The sequence below is a fragment of the Abramis brama genome, assembly GCF_963993115.1.
Source record: "Abramis brama genome assembly, chromosome: 13".
Lineage (NCBI taxonomy): Eukaryota > Metazoa > Chordata > Actinopteri > Cypriniformes > Leuciscidae > Abramis > Abramis brama.
This window is the reverse complement of record NC_139975.1, coordinates 31,512,468-31,533,172: the sequence shown is the minus strand read 5'-3', so window position 1 is coordinate 31,533,172 and position 20,705 is coordinate 31,512,468. Positions and strand designations below refer to the sequence as shown.

Sequence of the window (20,705 nt, the reverse complement as noted above, 5' to 3'; positions counted from 1 at the left end):
CGGCTGCAATGAATTTCTGTGCAAAACAGCTTTTACTACAAACACTTCCACACAAGAACATTGTTATCACACAAGAACATTTTGATAGAAAAGTTTTAAATATATACTGTAGATAAAATTAGAATAAATAAAATGGAAATGTCTACATACAGTCCACTATTACTACTATTACTACTGTAAACTTTGCAAATAGGACATCAGCCCCTTCAAGTCTTAAATGAACAATAACAAAGTGGGCTGCAATGAATGTCTGTGCAAAACAGCTTTTAGTGAAAAAATTCTATACAAGAACAGTATCACAAAAGAACATTTTGATAGATAACAAAAAATATTTAAAGTATTAGACATATACTGTAGATAAAATTAGAATAAATAAAATGGAAATGTCTACGTACAGTCCACTATTACTACTATAACTACTGTAAACTTTGCAAATAAGAGATCAGCCCCTTCAAGTTTTAAATGAACACAAAATGCAATGTAAATAAATACAAAGCAGTTCCAGCACCCCTGCGCTGGGTGCGCCCCTCCCCCTATAACTGTTCTGTCTCGCGGAGGAGCTAATTTGTGTGCATCTGTGTGAAACACGCATAGGAAAAAAAGAACGACAGAAAGAACGGCTCCCCTCCAGCCGCGACTCGGCTCCCATCGTTCATGTTTATGAGCCGTTCAAAAGAATCGGTTCGTTCGCGAACGTCACAACTCTACAAGCTTCACATATTAAAAAAAATACAATAATAAAAAAAACACACATTTTGAATGGCTCGTTGTCAAGGTTGTTTCAGATCAACACCTGCAAGTGACCACTAGGTGTCACCGTTGAGACGGGTGTCGGATTGATTCGAAGCCTCGACACAATATGGCACATTTGCTTCAACTGTTTCATTGTTTCACGAAGCCTCGATCTGCCCATCACTAGTGAGAGGCGTGCCCTAGCAATGTATGCATGAATATATATGCACGCTATCTGTTGCCTGTGTTTCTGTCTATTATTGTGACTAATAGCTTTAGTGCTGAGAACCGTGTGAGAGGCGTGTCCTAGCAATTACCTGCAGACCTTCAACACTGATTGTCAGCACCTGTGTGTTTGCTTCTACCTGTGTGTCTTTGTCATTATAAGATCAGTTTTTTATCTGCTTCACTATGCCCTGAAGAAGGCCCCATGCCGCTACGCGTGGGCATTTTAAAGTGGTCCAGTTAGGACATGTCATTTTTGCAATAAAGACATTTTAATTAAGGAGTGCCTCGGCTATCAGAGATTTTTTTCTCTACACTGCCTCTTAAAATAAAATATATTCCAGACTTTTCAAGGGCATTTCTCTCCCCTTGGGGCCCTGGTAATCAGTACAGGTTTTACCCCCAGTCTTATTAACGGCATCATTTATCCAATTGATACGCAAATACGCAGAAGAAGAAAACATGAATAAAGCGAGTATTTGCTTTATAGGCCAAACCTGAGAAAATGGCGCCATCTTGTGAAAAAGTCCAAATTTAATTTTTGTATCTTTACCAACGGAATAAAAATGTTAAATGTTTGTTTGCTAAATGGCCCTGTGATAAAAAAGAAAACAAAGAAATTTAGTTTTCTGTGGGGATATTTTTGTCCATAAGGTCCTGAGTGTAAATATGTTGTGTTACTAGTGTACAATTGATTCATGAAAGAATAAGATGAGAGTAAAATAAGAAAATTCCAATAAAAATAAACACTTGTGCCAAAATGGATGAAGTTGGCATTAACACAGGACATTTTTTTCTAAAGACAAAAATGTCCTTAAGGACACACAAGGGTTAAGTTGGCTCTAAATTTTACATATGTGATTGATTAGTGAGACCCTTTTATTACAGTGTTGCTATTGAAGCATAATTTGCAAAACTGAATTAATCTAGTTCTACCAGAAAGACTCGGGAGAATAAATACTGTGACAATTATCCATTTATTAGCAACCCAGCAAGCAATAAAGTTCTTTGGCGTAGGCCCCATCCGTAGCTCGCAATCTGAGGGTCCGGACTCTGCATATCCTGCCTGAAGATCAAGGCAGGGGCGCAGCCGACCCCCTGTGAGGTATGGAAGGGACCATCCTGGTGGTGGTGGTGAGGAGGATGGAGGGAAGGATTCAATTTGGAGGAGGTGGGGAGGATGGTGGTGAATTGAAGCGTCAGCATCTGCGAACTCAAACATGAGTAAGTACCGATCTTTTATACCACAAGTGTTGGAATGTGATTGGATAGATAAAAAGGTAGAGTGACGTAACAATTAAGTCTTCCTGGCAGAACTTAATGCTAAAGCTTTCATAAGCATAATCAGATTTAACTGTGATTTTCTGCTTTAATAAACAGTTTAACTGGTAAGATCCTCAGAGGAGTTGTGCAGCGATTAAATAAGAATGGAAAGACTGTGTCGTTGAAGGTGGATGTGAATGTGAGTAAATGTGTGTTGTGTACAGGATCAGAGAATGACACTGTTCCTCTGTCATAGTCCAGCTGAACTCTCACACGCTGAAGCTTCTGTTTAACAGTAAAGACAGTGACGGGTTGCTCTGGGGATTGTGAGGTGTATTTGCTGTTCATGTATCGCACACGCCAGACATTAGAGTCAAAGAAATCTCCCTTCCTTTGGTTTGATGCTGTGGTTATTCCAATAATCCAGAGTGTATTGTCTCCAACCTCCACATCCCAGCAGTGTGTTCCTGAGTTAAAGCCCTCAGATCCCAGGACACATGCATACTCATCAATCCTCTCTGGATTATCAGGATGTGTTTTACCTACACGTCTGTACGACACACTGGTCAGATCAGCAGAGAGTGTGAGATGAGGATTTGCTGTGTTTGGATCCAGAGTCAATGGAGCTGCAAAGAGAATAATATCAGATTAGAGGATGAAAATGATGTATTAGAAATATAAATGTAAAACACAAATAAAGACTTTGTTGAAAGAGATCATAAATGACATTATCTTAACAATGGTCTCTCAGTTACTGTCATAATTGATTGAGGCTTCATTTTTAATATCATCAATATACACTATTGTATCGTAATACATAAATATAGACCATGAGGAATAGACTTTTTATTATGAGTTCGCTGTATGATCTGATGATTTTCTGAAATACATTTCAGATTCACTTAGAAATTCAAGTGATTATTACATATATTTCTATCAAACGTTGATATTGTGTGTGTTTATTGTGCTGTAAGCTCCGTCTTAGCCTCGTATTTCTAGTTGTTTATACTACTACTAAATACAGTTTACCCAACATCTCAGATTAACCTGACATCGCTAGCTTCCGTTACTACTAGCACAACACGCTAGTAATTCACTAGCCTGTTAACGCGCCACCCGTGCGCTCAGCTATTTTTAATTTATTTTTCTCTCGCACCTTTGAGTTCATAAAAAGCTCAGGTGAGTAAGAATCAGTCAACAAACGTAATGTCTTGTCCTGTTATTGTCACCTGCACTTCATGTCACATGTTTAGCATAGCCTTCTCTGTCGGCAATATAGGATTTATATGTGATAAATGCAAGGAGTCAGTTAGGCTGACGGAGAAGATTTCAGAACTAGAGACACGCATCCAAACTTTAATTGAGGATAGTAAGAGTGCTAGACCTTTAGATACTGCTTTGGATGCGCCTAGCATAGTGAACTCTTTACATGACTCGGTTCTGGCTGAAGTAGAGCCTGCGCAGCCGGGCAACTGGGTGACAGTGAGGGATCGCTCTAGTTGCGGATCAAAAAAACACTCTTACGTTCCGATTACCATAACAAATCGATTTGCCCCACTCAGTGAAACACACACTGAGAATTCTGTTGATTGTGCCCTAGTAATTGGTGATTCGATCACACGGAACGTGAAAATAGAGACACCAGCCACCATAGTCACATGTTTGCCGGGAGCCAGAGCGCCTGACATCAAAGCAAATTTAAAAGTGCTGGCTAATGCTAATCGTAAATTCTCTAAGATCATTATTCACGTCAGCACTAATGATGTTCGACTCCGCCAGTCGGAGATCACCAAAATTAATATTAAAGAGGTGTGTGAACTCGCAAGTACGATGTCAAGCACTGTAATTTGCTCTGGGCCCCTTCCTGTTCGCAGGAGTGATGAGATAGTTAGTAGATTGTGTTCACTGAATCGCTGACTGTCTCAGTGGTGTCCGCAAAATAATATAGAATTCATAGACAATTGGAAAAGTTTTTGGGGCAAACAAATATACACATAGATAATGAAAAAGATGCATTGGGTTTGGCATTTAAAGACATTGTAAACTCAATTGGAGTTAGACGGCACGTGTCAGGACCTACTCATCGTCGTAATCATACTGTAATGATCTAATATTATCACACGGAATAGATGTTGATACCGTTGAAATTCTGCAGCAGAGCGATGACATCTCAGTCTTGTGTAAATTACACTTAGCCAAGGCTGCAAAGCCGACTCCATGTTATAAATATGTTAGACCTATCACTTCTGCCACTAAAGATTGCTTTATCAATAATCTTCCTAATCAGTTTCATCATCTCAGCATCCCAGATAGCTTAGAAGAACTTGATATTGCAACATTAAACTCTCTCTTTTCCAGCACTTTAGACACAGTTGCTCCGTTGCGCTTAAAGAAGATTAAAGAAAATAGTCCAACGCCGTGGTACAACGAGCACACTCGGGCCCTTAAGCGAGCAGCCAGAAAAATGGAACGCAACTGGAAGAAAACAAAACTAGAGGTATTTCGCATTTCATGGAAGGAGAGCTCTATTGCTTACAGAGAGGCTTTAAAAGCTGCTAGATCTGCTTATTTTTCAACCCTATTAGAAGAAAATAAACATAATCCTAGGTATTTATTTGAAACGGTGGCTAAACTAACGAAAAAGAAAGCTTCAAGCACCGAAATTTCCAAGCAACACAGCAGTAATGACTTTATGAACTTCTTTACTAACAAGATTGATAATATCAGGGACAAAATTATAACTATGCAACCGTCTACTACAGTATCGCGTCAGGCAGTGCATTGTAGTCTCCTTGAAGAAAAATTTGATTCATTCGTTGCTATAGGAGAGGAAGAATTTACTAAACTCGTTAAATCATCTAAATCTACAACATGTGTGTTAGACCCTATACCGACTAAGCTACTAAAAGAGATGCTTCCAGAGGTCCTAGATCCTCTTCTTAATATCATTAATTCATCTTTGTCACTAGGATATGTACCGAAAATCTTTAAGCTGGCTATGATTAAACCGCTTGTTAAAACAACGCAACTTGATCCTACAGAATTAGTCAATTACAGGCCGATCTCGAATCTACCTTTTCTGTCAAAGATAGTAGAAAAGGCAGTATCTTCACAACTATGTTCCTTTTTAGAAAGAAATGATATTTGCAAGGATTTCCAGTCCGGATTTAGACCGTACCATAGTACCGAGACAGCTCTCATTAGAGTCACAAATGATTTGCTCTTATCATCCGATCGTAGTTGTATCTTTCTATTAGTGTTACTCGATCTTAGTGCTGCATTTGATACTATTGACCACAACATTCTTTTAAATAGACTAGAAAACCATGTTGGCATTAGTGTAATTGCATTAGCATGGTTTAAATCATACTTATTTGACCATTATCAGTTTGTAGCAGTAAACGAAGAGATGTCTCATCGATCACAAGTTCAGTATGGCGTACCACAAGGCTCAGTACTAGGACCGCTGCTGTTCACTCTGTACATGCTACCATTAGGAGATATCATTAGGAAACATGGAATTACCGTATTTTCCGGAATATAAGTCGCTCCGGAATATAAGTCACATCAGTCAAAAAATGCGTCATGAATAGGAAAAAAACATATATAAGTCGCACTGGACTATAAGTTGCATTTGTTTAGAAATTGATTTCACAAAATTCAAGACCAAGAACAGTCATTTAATCTGGAAAGGCAAGTTATTCAACTACACAGTAGCACACAGAACAACAGGCTGAGTAGGTGTCCGGTATGTTAACGCAACACATTAACAGTTATTCAGCTACACAATAGCATAAAGAACATATACATGGGAGGCTGAATAGGCTAAATTAACATAAGCCAGTGAGTCCAACAAGCAAGTCACCAGTAAACAAGTTCACCAACCCACCGCAATCTCATTCCACATCACTGAATCCATTGAATTTTCTTCATCCTTGGTGTTGCTTCTGAACAACTCCGCCAACTAGAGCACCCTCTCGCGGCTGTAGACAGTAATGTTTTCTCTTGGTTCATCTCAGTCTGAATTAATTTTGATTATATAAGTCGCACCTGACTATAAGTCGCAGGACCAGCCAAACTATGAATAAAAGTGCGACTTATAGTCCGGAAAATATGGTAGCTTTCACTGTTATGCTGACGATACTCAGCTGTATATTTCTTCAAAACCGAACGAAACTTACCAATTCATAAAACTAACGGAATGCATAGCTGATATAAAAAATTGGATGACTCGTAATTTCCTACTTCTTAATTCTGAAAAAAACGAGATTCTAATTATTGGACAAAAAACTTCCTCACGTAATAACCTAGAATACTGTCTAACACTTGATGGCTGCTCTGTCAAGTCTTCGTCGTCGGTTAGGAACCTAAGTGTGCTCTTTGATACCAACCTTTCATATGAAAGTCACGTGTCTAGTATCTGTAAAACCGCATTTTTCCATCTTAAAAATATATCTAAATTACGCCATATGCTCTCATTGGCAAATGCAGAACAATTAGTTCATGCGTTCATGACCTCAAGGCTAGATTATTGTAATGCTCTACAGGGTGGTTGCCCTGCACGCTTAATAAACAAACTACAGCTGGTTCAAAATGCAGCAGCTCGAGTTCTTACCAGAACCAAGAAGTATGACCATATTAGCCCCGTTCTGTCCACACTGCATTGGCTCCCTATTAAACATTGTATGAATTTTAAAATATTGCTGATTACTTACAAAGCACTAAATTGTTTAGCTCCACAGTACTTGAGCAAGCTCTTAACGCATTATAGTCCTTAACGTCTATTGCGATCTCAAAATTCCGGCCAGTTGATAATACCTAGAATATCAAAATCAACTGCTGGCGGCAGATCCTTTTCCTATTTAGCACCAAAACTTTGGAACAGTCTTCCTACCATTGTCCGGGAAGCAGAAACACTAAGTCAGTTCAAAGCAAGATTAAAGACACATCTCTTTGACCTAACATTCACATAATACATTATAGACTTCTATAATTCAATGTTAGGCTGCATAGATTAGGTCAGCCGGAACCGGGAACACTTTCTATAAATCCTGATATACTATTTACATCATAAGAAGAATGGCATCTTTGCTAATTTTAGTGTCTTTGTTTATCCGAGGTTTTCCCGCAGCCTGCCAGATCCAGGCCGTATCCAGATCAGAATCTTCGCCTGGACCCGATGACAACGCAGTGCTGAAGCGCCAACTAGTCTCTCCCTATGGAGGATCCCTTTACCACTCTTTACCATGTTTCCGTTTTCGGGAAATTCGTTTTGCGTACCTACCCCGAAGTGATAAAAAAAAAAAAAATTCTGTATCAAAATTTATAAGGAAAGCCCAGTACTTTGTTTAGGCTTGGTTTGTAGGGAATCACAAACCTGCGCACATACTGTATATTCAAACACACATTAATGTAGAACCAATTCTTAATATGCATGTGAACGCAATCAGCGTTTATCACAGGTTCGCGTTTAAAGTCTGTGTAGAGAGAATGGTGTCATCTTAGCGGCCCCTAATTTAATAACAAATGATCGTTGCGACGGAAGCGAATCAATCAAAACTAACTTTAGCTGGAAAATAACTTTATTAAAGAACCGCTATAAAGCCAAAACAATCACTGTTAACATAAATTATACGTTTGTCTCTGTAAAGCTGCTTTGAAACAATCTACATTGTTAAAAGAGCTATATAAATGAAGATGACTTGACTTTATATGTGAACTATCTTCTGCACTGGTGTCAAATCTGCTGAGACTCACTGTGTTGGACAGTTTCCAGCATCTTCTTCCAGACTCTGAACGGCAGGTTACCCAGATAACGCGACACATGAATCAAAGCTCCAGAACTCATCCGTGGATCCGGCTGTGAGATCTGGACTCTGAGGAACATTCAGGAGTCAGAACTGCAGTGAATTTGAGTTCAGATCCACTGAGAGAAGAGATATGAGCAGCTCACTCACCTTTCCATCGTGACTTTATAGTTCTGGAAAATATAGAGTTTGAAAACATTTTAATATCTTATCAAACACTCTCCGTGTCAATGAGTCTCTCTATACAAGTTGTTTTTTGCACAAAGAATGAAGCCAGATTTATTTGTCACCTTTAGAAATGAGACGTCATTGTCTTTCATCATCTCCTCCATGTATCTGATTGTGTGTGAAAGAGCTGAGATGTGTGTGTTCATCTCCTCTAGCTTCTCCTTCATCCTCTGCTTCTTCTGCTCCTCTTCCTCTCTCAGTGCAGTGATTGTAGCTTCTTCTTCGTCTCTGAGAAACTGATGAAGCTTCTCAAACTCTTCTTTAATCTGACGCTCTGTGTGCTCAGCTTGAGACTGAAATCGAATCACATTCACTTCAGTCAGCGCTGTATGAACACACACTCCACTAATGTCAATAATAAACTCTGTGTGTGAATGTTGAGTATTTAACTCTTTATATCCTCACCTTGATGTGTTTAATAGTTTTATCACACTTTTTCTTCATTTCTTCTCCATGTTTGAGCTTGTTTTGTAAGGATGTCAGTGCTGTATTAAATTCCTCCTACAGGTTAAGATGAAAATCTGTGAAATTTATGCAGCTGTGCTTTTTTTTTTTTCAATGGCCAATTCTTAATTATTATATCCATGTAGTTGTAAATTTGTGGTTGTGCAAATACAAATACAGAAAGAGAAAGTATGTTAGTATCAGTCACTTTTTGGTGTGTCTTGTAATTAATCACATATTAATGAAAAAATATTAATAACCCATGACATTTCTATTTTCTATGTTTCGTGCCAATGCTGTTACATTCAAGAAGATTTGAACATCAGAAGGTCAAAGTTTGGGCCTTCAAATTCTAATTTAAAGTCATTAGCAACAGGAAGTCAGATATTTTGGTTTGAATGTGGATTTTTTGGATATTACAGACTCAGAGTTTTTAGCTACTCCTCCTAACTGTTTATTTTATTCACACCAAACTTTTTCAACATGATGAAAATACATTAAAGATGCTAAATTGTGAACGGATATTAAACATCTCAAACGGTTTTGCTATAGTGAGGGATTCGAGTAATAACTTTCGTGCTCTAAGTTTTCCGCCAGCCCAACAGGAAGTCGGCTATTATGGGTTGTTTGGAAACGCATGCTGTGGAATTTGATGTCCTTCTCCTAGGGAATTTATCCAATCCTCACCAAACTCGGTCAGCATGAAGTCAAGACATTGAGGATGCTAAATTGCGGACGGATTTTTGATATCTCAAACGGTTTGGCTGTGGCGAGGAAACAAATTTATGGTGAATAAATTTAGGCCCTAAATAAATATAAAAGGTCAATTTTATATCAGTAGAAAGTCAGAGATTTAGTCTGAGTAAAAATAAATACTGGTCTATTGTAAACACAAATAATACTCTATGTTTAGCACTGTATTCAGCATATGAAATTAGAGATATTTGTCTTACCTTGTAAGATGAAAGCACTTCACTGATGGGTCTGAATGTGTGATTGGTGTGTTTCTCTGAGTCTCTGCACACTAAACACACAGGCTGTTTGTCCTCCCGACAGAAGAGTTTGAGTTTCTCACTGTGTAAACTGCAGATCTCCTCAGATCCTGATGAACGTTTCTCATTTCCCTTCTTTATCAATGAATCACACAAGTTTTTTAACATGAGATTAACTAAAAGTTCAGCTTTTGATGATCTTCTCCTGCAGAGAGGACACTCCTGAGTTTTCTTAGTTTTCCAGAACTGTTGTAGACACTCTTTACAAAAACTGTGACTACAGGACAGAATAACAGGAGTCTTGAAGATTTCCCAGCAAACAGGACAAGAAAGCTCTTCCACAGATTTTGAATCCATTTCCTCTTCTTGTAAAAGATCCAATGATCTACAATTTACTTTCACTTTCTGAACTTTGGTTTAAAGAGTAAATAACAATCAAAATCTGGTTTCATTCAGAAATAAACAAAAATGCTATGAAATAAAGTGTCCTCCTCTGTTCTTCACAACACTGACTTGTTTTAGCTTTCAGAAAAACTGAAAGGCAGAAATAATGACTCACTTCCTTTTAGGTTTTGTAAGAGGGTGGAGTTTCTGAAGACAGACTGGATGTATAGACTGGATTTTTATCACTGTAAAGCCGCTTTGGAATAATCTACATTGCTAAAAGCGCTATATAAATGAAGATGACTTGACATGTATAGTTTTATCTTTATTTTATGTGTGCTTTCAAGCATATTCTGGAAACAAAGAACTGAATAAAGAATCAACTGAGAGTCTGTAGCATAAAAAAACATTATAAAAGAATTGAATACTATAAAACAAAGATAGACCGTCGTTGTGTGTGTGTGTGTGTGTGTGTGTGTGTGTGTGTGGGTGGGGGGGACATGGATGTTATCAGTTGCTGACTTCAGAACATCATACTAGCATACTACTCTTCCTATTTCTGCCATTTTTTTATGTTTTTTTTTTTTTTTTTTTTTAAGCCGGTAGGAAAACTTGCATCACCATCTTCCAGTTCAGCTTGGAGTGAGCATTGAGTTTGCGAATCGATTTCGATTCAATATCTATTCATTTGGATATACATAAATATGTAAATGTTTCTCATGGAGAAAAATCTTATGTGGTAAACTGCACAGTGAACTCTGTCAGCTGGTACATTATTATTAAAGGTTGATTTGTACACAATTGCATGCACAATATGCATTTTTTTCGTAATAAAACATACAAAATTTGAAGGCTGAGACTTTGTTTCATATCGAAAGTATCCTACTATGTCTTGTCTGTCAGCCTATAGTCGCGTTTATTAAAGCAGGGCTCAGTAGTTTCAGGATTTCTTCGCTGTATTCTCGCTTTTTGCTCGCAGGTTTCTCTCTAGAGCTCCCCCCACAGCTTCAGAATAGATATTTGACAACACTGTTGTAAAAACTCTTTGGCGATTCTCAGACACCAGAGGCTAGTAGATCAACGACATCAAAGCAGATGGGACATTCTTTAAAACGTCTTCTTCATTCGGGTTCGAACAGCGTGAGGGAGCGCAATAATGACAGCATTTTAGCAGATTTCTTTTGGCCGTAAAGCAATTGTTTACATCGCGAGACCTGATACCACGAGATAATTCCTGACGCGGCGGCCGGCGGCCCGCCGACTCAAACTTGCAAGTGCGGATTTTCCGCTCACGGGCACCAGGGGGGTGCGAAACGACCACCATTCAACCCGAAATAAGTAATATAACCATTCCAATGACTCCGAAGCTGTTCAGTTAAGGTAAAAAAGTTACTTAGTTCACCTTTAACTGTGTGGCGTGAGAGCTTGAGCAACCCTGCCATCTACTGTCAGAAAAGGGAAATGCATCCCATCTGTTCAGAAACATGGAAAAAAAAGGATCCTGTCAGCAATAATGAAACAAAAACAAGACACATCTTAGCTGTGTCCAAATGTGAAGGCTGCATCCTCAGAAGGCCGCATTTGAAGGCCGATTGCGTCACCGCAGAGTGATGAAGGCTGTCCCAATTCAATTATTTTTTTATTTTTATTTTTTTATTGAAAATATCAAGATTTACAAGCAAACATGGCTGCATAAAATCCTTTTCTTCAGAATAGGATACAGAGAAGATATAGCCAGAGGGAGCAGCTCTTAATACAAACAGGAAATATATATGTAGTCTTAGTAACAAAAATAAGGATGATTTATAATAGGAAAAAGAACCATTAAAATAAACAAATTTAAATAGAAAAACAGTAAGAAATTATAACATAACATAAGGGGAGAATTCAGTCATTGTTCAGCTATTAACCTCAGTTGGGAAGTGTTTTAGGGTATCAAATATTTTTTGTGCTTTAGGACCTTTCAGAGTTTTTAAGGATTTCATATACAGTTTAAAGGGGTGGTTCAGGATTTTGGACATCAGACCTCATTTCCAAGTTAGCCTGGGTGTTATTTATCAGTGGAGAAAGTTTTCAAAATTTTTCATTCAGTCCTTCCAGTTGCATAGTTCACCGGTGCTAGGCTAGCGCGAGTCAACAGTATCTGCTAGCCTGCCATTAAAAACAGTTTTACCCACTCCACAGAACACCAAAAGCAAATAAATTAATAAATTAATTAATAAATAACACATAAACTTTACTTCCTCTTTCTAGGTCTAACATTCTAACACTTGGAAACACATTGTACTATAACGTTCTGTTCTTGTTTATTTGAGTTATGGAAAAATTTGTCTAATGCTGACTATAACAGAATCAAGAATATGCTGTCTATCCTGTCCCATGACATATTGAGTAATCAACAGAACTCTTAACCTTTACTTGTGTTTTTTCTGTGTTTTTGCATATGCCACTAACAGAGGGTGAAAAGGAGGGGGGCTTGCTTCCTTATATTAATAGAAGATGACAATATTAAAGTCATGAGTTAGGCAGGTGATTTGGTTTCTGTGCGTCATGTCTTTATCCTATATAACCTGATGTATTTTTCTATGTGGGTGAGATTTCTCTGAGAACTGCTCGAGAAACTCTCCCAGCCGTGATTAAAGCATTTAAAAGACAATTGCTAGAGTTTGTCTGTCATTTTATGCTGCGCAGCAAGAAAACTAGTTAGTAAGGGAAAACAAGTTAGACTAGGTGACTTATTGAGTGGGGACGTTGATTTGTAGACGAGACCCAGATAGACTAAACGTCGACAGTAGACGTAAGGGGACGTCGATTTGTAGACGAGACCCAGATAGGTTTAGGGAAAAATCTACCACAGCTCCAACTCTGCAGTTCTTTTTTCCACTTCTGCTGCTGTTTTCCCCAGATCTGTGTTCTCCTCTTTGAGTTGTTTCACCTTGACGTGCAGTCTTTGGCACTGTTCTTTACATTCTTTGATTTCGGCAGAGTTAAACTCTACCGCTTTCGCGATGTTGGCTATGGTCAGCGTGTTCTGCTTAAGCTCCGCTTTGAAGTCCTGCATCATGTTTTAAAGAGTGCCGATAGCAGCCAGGATCGCAGCATTAGAGGCGTCTTCAGCATGGGCTCCAGCAGTCACGACATCGTCTGGTTTTGACTTTTTCTGTGGTGCTGGTGGTTTGGAAGGAGATGCTAAGGTGTTTTTGGTTCCTCTGGTGTTAGTTTCCATCCTTTCTGGACCACCATAGTCGTGTTCTTGGAGAGCCTTCAATTTAGCATTAGCTTTTGTGCTAGCCATGTTATGGTCTGCAATATCGTACTCCAGGAGGTGCTCAGGGTCACTCACACGTTTCTGAATTATTATAAGTTCCCTACGGTTTTACATCTGATATTTCAGGGTTTTGTTGAGTTAAAAGTTCATTCTGTTGATTTTCAAGGCTTTGCTACTCTGAACTATTCACAATGCGTCTCCTCTCTCCGCCATCTTGAGCCCCCTCCCAATTCAATTCTGTATCCTTCGAAGGCCGTTTTCGAAGGGCGGTTGCGTCATCGCGGCGCGACGAAGGCTACCCTGATTCAAAAGCGACACCAAATGCACCCTTCTTTTCCCCCGTGAAAGGATGTCAAACCACAGTCTGTCCAGCAGAGGGAGACTGAGAGCACAAGGCCTTCCACATCTTCCTCCTAATTCTATGCTCATTATTGGTTCAATGAAATCACCTGTGCCTAGCTAGTTAGAGTTAACCGGTGTATTTTTTTAAAGACTTGCATTTGCTTGTATCTTAGCTCAGTCTTGAAGGTCTCTTGCCTACCCTATGCTTTTGTGTTTCTTGTTTGGTCTACCCTGAAAGACTTTTGCTCAGACCTTTTTGACCAGTTTCTCGGGTAAACATTGTTTTATGTTTTTGGACACTTTTGCCTGCATCATCCAGTGTGGATTTTGTACCTTGCTCAACCCAGCACTTATGCTGGATCCTTTGTGTTTGCTCTGGAAGAAAACTAGTAAAGAAAGTTTTTCCTTCTAACCTGCCTCTTGTGATTATCTGCCACTTGGGTCCACACTGCCCCATAGAACAGTGGTTAGAACCTTGGGTTTCCAGCAACACACTCTGGGTTCAAATCCTGGACCTGACAAAGGAAGGATACATAAAAGGAATTCTTAGTGGCCTATCCTACCCTATAAGTCATTGCGCGCCAGTGATGACAGCATTTTTGTTTTGTTTTTAAAAGGAGGCTGAGACTAGAGTTCGGTGGTGGACAGCAAATTCACATTTAAATGTAAGTATTGTTTTCATTTACTCAAATAGCTAGCGAAACCAGAGTTAAAAGCAACAAGTTTTTCTTTCTTATAAATTTCATCTTAACTCCTTCGTCACCATTGCATGGCTTCATTTGTCAGGTGGTTTGAGGCAAAACTTGTGCTAATATTATTAACAATAAGAAAAGTAGTAGATAAGGCAATGGGGTTTCACTTTTATGTGTTTTTGTAGTGTTGTCATGCAAGCTATGTCTACAAAGGTTTTAACCAAATTTGAGTATCCAGAAATATGTTTTCTGAAGTATTTTGTATGCATGTCCTGATGTGTCATACTTTGCAGTGTTAACAATGCATTAATGTTAAGATTGCACCATTGTGTTAATATTTTTCATAAGTACCCTTTTCTGCTTTTTTAGAGCAATTCTGGAGAAAATGGGTCTGCTGGGGAAGGTAACTCCCATGCTGCTAATAATAATGATGATGATGATGATGATGATGATGATGATGATGATGATGATGATGATGATGATGATGATGAAGATGAAGATGATGATGAAGATGATGATGAAGATGATGATGAAGATGATGATGAAGATGATGATGAAGATGATGATGAAGATGATGATGAAGATGATGATGAAGATGATGATGATGATGATGATGATGATGATGAAGATGATGATGATGATGATGATGATGATGATGATGATAAAGATGATGATGATGATAAAGATGATGATGATGATAAAGATGATGATGATGATAAAGATGATGATGATAAAGATGATGATGATAAAGATGATGATGATAAAGATGATGATGATAAAGATGATGATGATAAAGATGATGATGATAAAGATGATGATGATAAAGATGATGATGATAAAGATGATGATAATAAAGATGATGATAATAAAGATGATGATAATAAAGATGATGATAATAAAGATAATGATAATAAAGATAATGATGCAACAACTTCCAAAATAAATAAATACAAAGAAAGTTAATACACACATCTTTGCTGAAATGTATTGTGTTGTTGTTAACAAGCCATGGTTCATTTGCTCTGCCTTTAGGATTGCAAGTGTCCTTGGACTTGGACAGGTGAGGGTGTGAGTGGGAAACCCACTGCTGAAACTTGGACCTGGTTTGTCCTCATGGATGAGGTGTTGGGACAGAGGCATTGCACCAACCCCCCATCCTCATTGCCTCAATCCCTGAGGAAACACCAGGGCCGAGTTCAGCAATGGGTGCCCACGTGAGGAAGAGCAAGGGGCAGCAGCACCACCAGCAGCAGCAGGAGCACCACCAGGAGCACCACCAGCACCAGCAGCACGAAGGCAGCAAGACAGAGAGGACTGGTTTTTGGACTTGATCAGAGAAGACATGCAACTAGGGTGACCACCATCAACCAAACCAAATGTGGGATGATTATAAGTTTGTGTGGGACATGTTACCAACACCAAAACATAACCTGAAACTGTTATATAATGTTTATCTAACTTAATAAAAACATTTGTATTCCGCCTTTCAGCTGATATAAATTCTTTGTTCTTTAGTTCCTTCCAGAAAACACCATTACATCACTATGTAACATAACATGTCTTTATTTTACATGTCATTTAAATTCAACATCACTGAGCCCAAAGGCAGCAGGCATCATCCATACATGCATACATATTTTTTTTTTTTTTTTTGACCAACAGTTCTGACCAACTCCAACTAAAATCCAACAAAATAAACAATGAACAAATAAAATATAAAACATGAAATTAGATCATTGACAGTCTTATATATTAAGAATATATTAAACCAAAAACGTTCATATTTTTAGAAAGGATGTGAATTAAAACAACCACAGCAGGCAACAAGTTGATAAATTCTGTTAAATTTAAATTTACCAAATTATCTTTTTGTTTTCTGACCGAGAACACATGGAACGAATCACCGCTCCACATTTTGCAAGAGAATGCACGTTTTCTTAATATGATAATTAAAAACCTACAGACTGATGAAAATGCGGGACATTTTCGACGGGCAGGACAAGGGATTAAAATGTTGTGCGGTACAACCCAAAACGGGACGGATGGTCACCCTAATTGTATCCTATTACATAAACAGACCATGCGGAATAGACTTTTCATTATAAGTTTGCTGAATGATCTGATGATTTTCTGAAATACAGTTCAGATTCACTTAGAAATTCAAGTGATTATTAAATATATATGTATATATATTTTTATGATTTGTACTTTATTGATTTTCTCATTTGCAAACAAGAAATTATATAAACAATAATGTACTTGGCATATGAAATATATATATATATATATATATATATATATATATAAAAGAAAATACATAAAAAAAAAAAAAAAGTTGACCAGTGTTGCCAGCACCATAAGTTCCCGCTATAACTTAAATCATATTCACCATGACCATTATGTTTATTTTCGTCTCACCACGTTACTACTACTGTGGGTTACAGAAATGCCAAATTTTCCCCCATTTATATAAAAAAAAAAAAACATCAATCCTCCCATGCAAACTGAGGAGAGTTTTTCAAGGGCTGCGACCTGCCCTAAATCCGAAAGCCACGCAAAAATCGGAGGCCGGAAGATTTCCAGTTTTTTACAATCACATGTCTACCCAGCATGATGCAACTCTCTATCCACTGTGATTCATTTTTTTAACATGAATTAAAGGCAGAACTAAGAATGTATAAACTAGGACAAAAATCATACTGGGTCTGTGATATCTTTAAAATATAGTTGTGTAACTCTCTCCAGAAACTGGACTTCTGAGCATTGCCATAAGACATGAAATAGGTTGCCTTCCCCTCTCTGGCATCGCCAACATTCAGGATTACCCTTTAAATCTGCTCTAAACAGCCTTCTGGGTGTCCAGTAGAATCTGTGTAAAATTTTAAATTGTATGAGACGTGTTCCAATTAGATTTAGACATCAATTTTACATTACCAGTGAACCTCCCCCATTCCTCATCATCAAATGAGCATCCCAAATCTTTTTCCCAAATTATCTAAACCGCAGAACTAATATTTTGGCCCATCTGACTAATAAGAAAGGAATAATATGTAGATGCCTCGTGACTAGTACCCATAATATTCCGGATCATCTTGAGAAAGTTTTTACCCCTGGGAACATATGAGGGGGAGGAAAACATTTTGAGCAAATGTCTCATCTGTATATGACCGAGTGAATAAGGATTGTGTACGGGGTGGGGCGTGTTTTTAGTTTGCTCTATAAATAGCGCAAAGGTTAGTAGGCCGGCATAACTTCCTGACATTTTCTCTTCCGTCTCCTTCCGGTGTTGTGACCCCGAAGCGCCATAGCGAGGTGTGAGTTTGGGATTTGCTGTAATGTATAAAGATGTTTAGTTTATTTATATTGTTGATTCTGTGTTGAACGCAGGGAGGAAATCCTTGATACACGAGTGTGAGCGCGTGGGTGATTAATGTGGCTAGTGTCACAAGGCCGTGTTTAGCCTATAGCAACAAGCTGTGTCACCCAGTCTATTCCACTGTTGGATTACGGCAGAGGTGTGTGTGTGTGTGTGGATGATTTTAGGATGATTTCACTGATAAATGTTTATGTATAATTATTTGGTTATCTAACAATTGTGTATTTTGAATGTTTATGACGCTGTATGGGATTTGCGTCATAAGTAGTTTATTTGGGTTTGTATTTCAGATTTGAGTATGGTTTGTTTGGTATTTATATTTTGTTTTTTTTATTTGGCAGATCTTTCTTTGTGGAGTTCTCTGTGGGGGGTCAGCCCTATGTTCCCACAGCCCTATGTTCCCACATTTCTAAGAATTTTTTTTTATGATTTGTCTAAACCCCAGTTACAGGTAGGTTTAGGGGTGGGGTCAGGGGTAGGCCATTTGTGGGAACATGGGGCTGTGGGAACATAGGCACGCTCCCCTATGTGGACCTCTGACGTCTAGGACCTGCTGTTTTGCTTATGATTTACTTTTGTTATGCAAATCTTAAGTTTATGGTTATACTGATTTTTCTGTTTTGAACTGATTTCTTGTTTATGTCTGTAATTGATGTTACTATTTGAGTTTGGTTTAGACCAACCGCTGAGGTTTATGTGATGTGAAAGGGGAGTTTTAATTCATATCTCCTGTGTTTTAGGAGCCAGCCTGTGTGGGAGTACTTTCCTCTGGGGTCATCTGGGTCTTTCCTCTCTTCACTGCATGTGGCGTGAGATTTCCTGCACTGCATGGGTATTGATTTGGGCATGTAGAGTGGTTTGTATTATTCACTACACTTTTCTTTAGAAGTGGTTGGTTAATGATCTTGAGAACCGTGCACGTGTGGTGTGTGCTCTTAGGGCTGCGGGTCCGTGGCCCAGTGACTCTTTCTCTTCTTCCCACAGGCTTGGTTACTCCTGTCTTAAGACTGGTGGGTTGTGATTTTAATAACTGACCTAATGTCTATATTTATTAAATTGTGATCCCTCTTTTACAGTATTCACCATTAAAGTTGATTGTTGATTCAGAGTTTCATGACTCCTGTTCAATAAAAGTTTTGAGCTTGAAAGTCACCTCTTCGTTCTTCCATTTAGTACTGTCTATTTGAACTTGTGTTGCTGTTAAGTTATTTCTGTGGGTGTTCAACCCCGGTGGCGTAGTCGGGATCAAGTGTGACCTCACGCCACGGTTACATGTAGATATCTCCAGAATTGATCATTAGACAAGATTAATTTTTGTTTAAGTCTCCCAAAAGATATAAATGCATCATCCTCAGAAAGATCTTCCAAAATATTGCCAAATAGCAGACGAAGGGCTTAAAAAAGGGTCAACCCCTAAAATATGAGAAGTCTTCTTCCAGACTGTTTGTAGATGGGGAATAATTGGATGATGACTGCGCACTGGTAGTTTTGTTATCAACAAGGAATCAAATGGTAAATGTGGACAAACAGATTTTTCCATGGCTAGCCATGGGGGAGCTCGCTCTGGAGGTAACATCCATTGTCCCAGGTGCCTCAAACCAAATGCATAATGATACAAAGATAGCTTGGGGAGACCTAGTCCTCCCCTCTCAACTAGTAGCTGCAGGTTCTCTAGCCGCATCCGAGGCTTCGCCACATTTCACAAAAACTGTTTGCATATCTTATCATATATTTTGAATGGACAGAGACAGGCAGGGAGCTTAAAACATAATTTTAGGTATGGAGTTCATTTTTAATGCATTCACCTTGCCCCAGAGGGAAAGAAAAAGGGATGCCTTTTTTTTTTCCAAAAGGGGGTCAAGATTGACTTTAGCAATATCCTTAAACTGATGGGGGAAAGTAATGCCTAAATATAAGAATGCTCTTGTCAGGCCATTTAAAGGTCCCATATTGTCAAAACTGAAATTTCCTGGCTTTTTTCATGATAACAGAGGTCTAGGGGCTATGAAACTGCCATATAAGTTTCAAAACAGTCAATCCACAGACAAATGCACACAGCCTGCATAAAGTAGCTGTGCCTTTTCACGAGCCGTTGTGACTTCCGTATAAATGTGATGTCAGAACTACTCAATCACCGCCTTCAGTCACCACCCACACCAATGGTGGGTCACTCAGAAAACAACAGGCCAATCAGAAGAGAGGCTTATGAATATTAAGTAGACAGGCCAAAATCGACCTGTTCTTGGCAGAGCTCCTGAGAAAGGAGCTGTAGATATATATTGAGATGGTTTTTGGTACTTATACCGCAAAAATATATTCTTAAGGACATCAAATATAGAACATAAATATCGGGCCAAATCCAAAAGCTTCTAATATTGTGAACAAGTAAGGCCACTCAATACAATCAAAGGCCTTCTCGGCGTCAAGTGACACCGCAGCAATAGGAGAGCTATCGTTCCTTATGGCTTACATAACGTTAATGAAGCGTCTGATATTATCAGAAGAGTGCCTATTTTGTATAAAGCCGACCTGATCAGGATGTATTACAGCCGAGATTACTTTTTGTAAACTGTTGGCAAGAATTATAGAGAGTATTTTGACGTCTAGAGGAATCAATTAAATTGGTCGGTAGCTGGAACAGTGAGTTGGGTCCTTCCCCATCTTTAAAATTACTGAGATCAAAGCCTGGAACAAAGTTGGGGGTCGCACTTGCCTGTTGAAAGCCTCCGCATAAATATATTTTAATAAGGGTGTTAGTTCTGAGGAGTAACATTTAAAAAATTTGGCTGTATACCCGTCTGGTCCAGGACCTTCCCTGTTGGTAAATTCTTAATCACTTCTGAAATGTCATCCTCTGTTATGGGAGAATCCAAGAGTTCCCACTGATTCTCACTGAGAGATGGGATGCTAAGTCCACTGAGAAAGTTTTTTATATCTTCCTCAGAGGAACTA

The 20,705-nt window shown here is 38.6% G+C and overlaps 1 protein-coding gene across 1 annotated transcript; it reads right to left on the bottom strand.

Annotated features, from left to right (window-relative positions):
* Positions 1 to 1,915: 1,915 nt before the first annotated feature.
* Positions 1,916 to 10,241, bottom strand: LOC311094707 (E3 ubiquitin-protein ligase TRIM35-like). The gene is made up of 6 exons (XM_084132831.1): positions 9,653 to 10,241; positions 8,661 to 8,756; positions 8,318 to 8,548; positions 8,178 to 8,200; positions 7,978 to 8,096; positions 1,916 to 2,846 (listed from the first exon to the last, which is right to left on the bottom strand). Exons 1-6 carry the CDS (start codon positions 10,046 to 10,048, stop codon positions 2,308 to 2,310), a joined length of 1,404 nt encoding a protein of 467 aa, XP_083988957.1. The 5' UTR covers positions 10,049 to 10,241; the 3' UTR covers positions 1,916 to 2,307.
* Between the last annotated feature and the right edge of the window lie 10,464 nt (positions 10,242 to 20,705).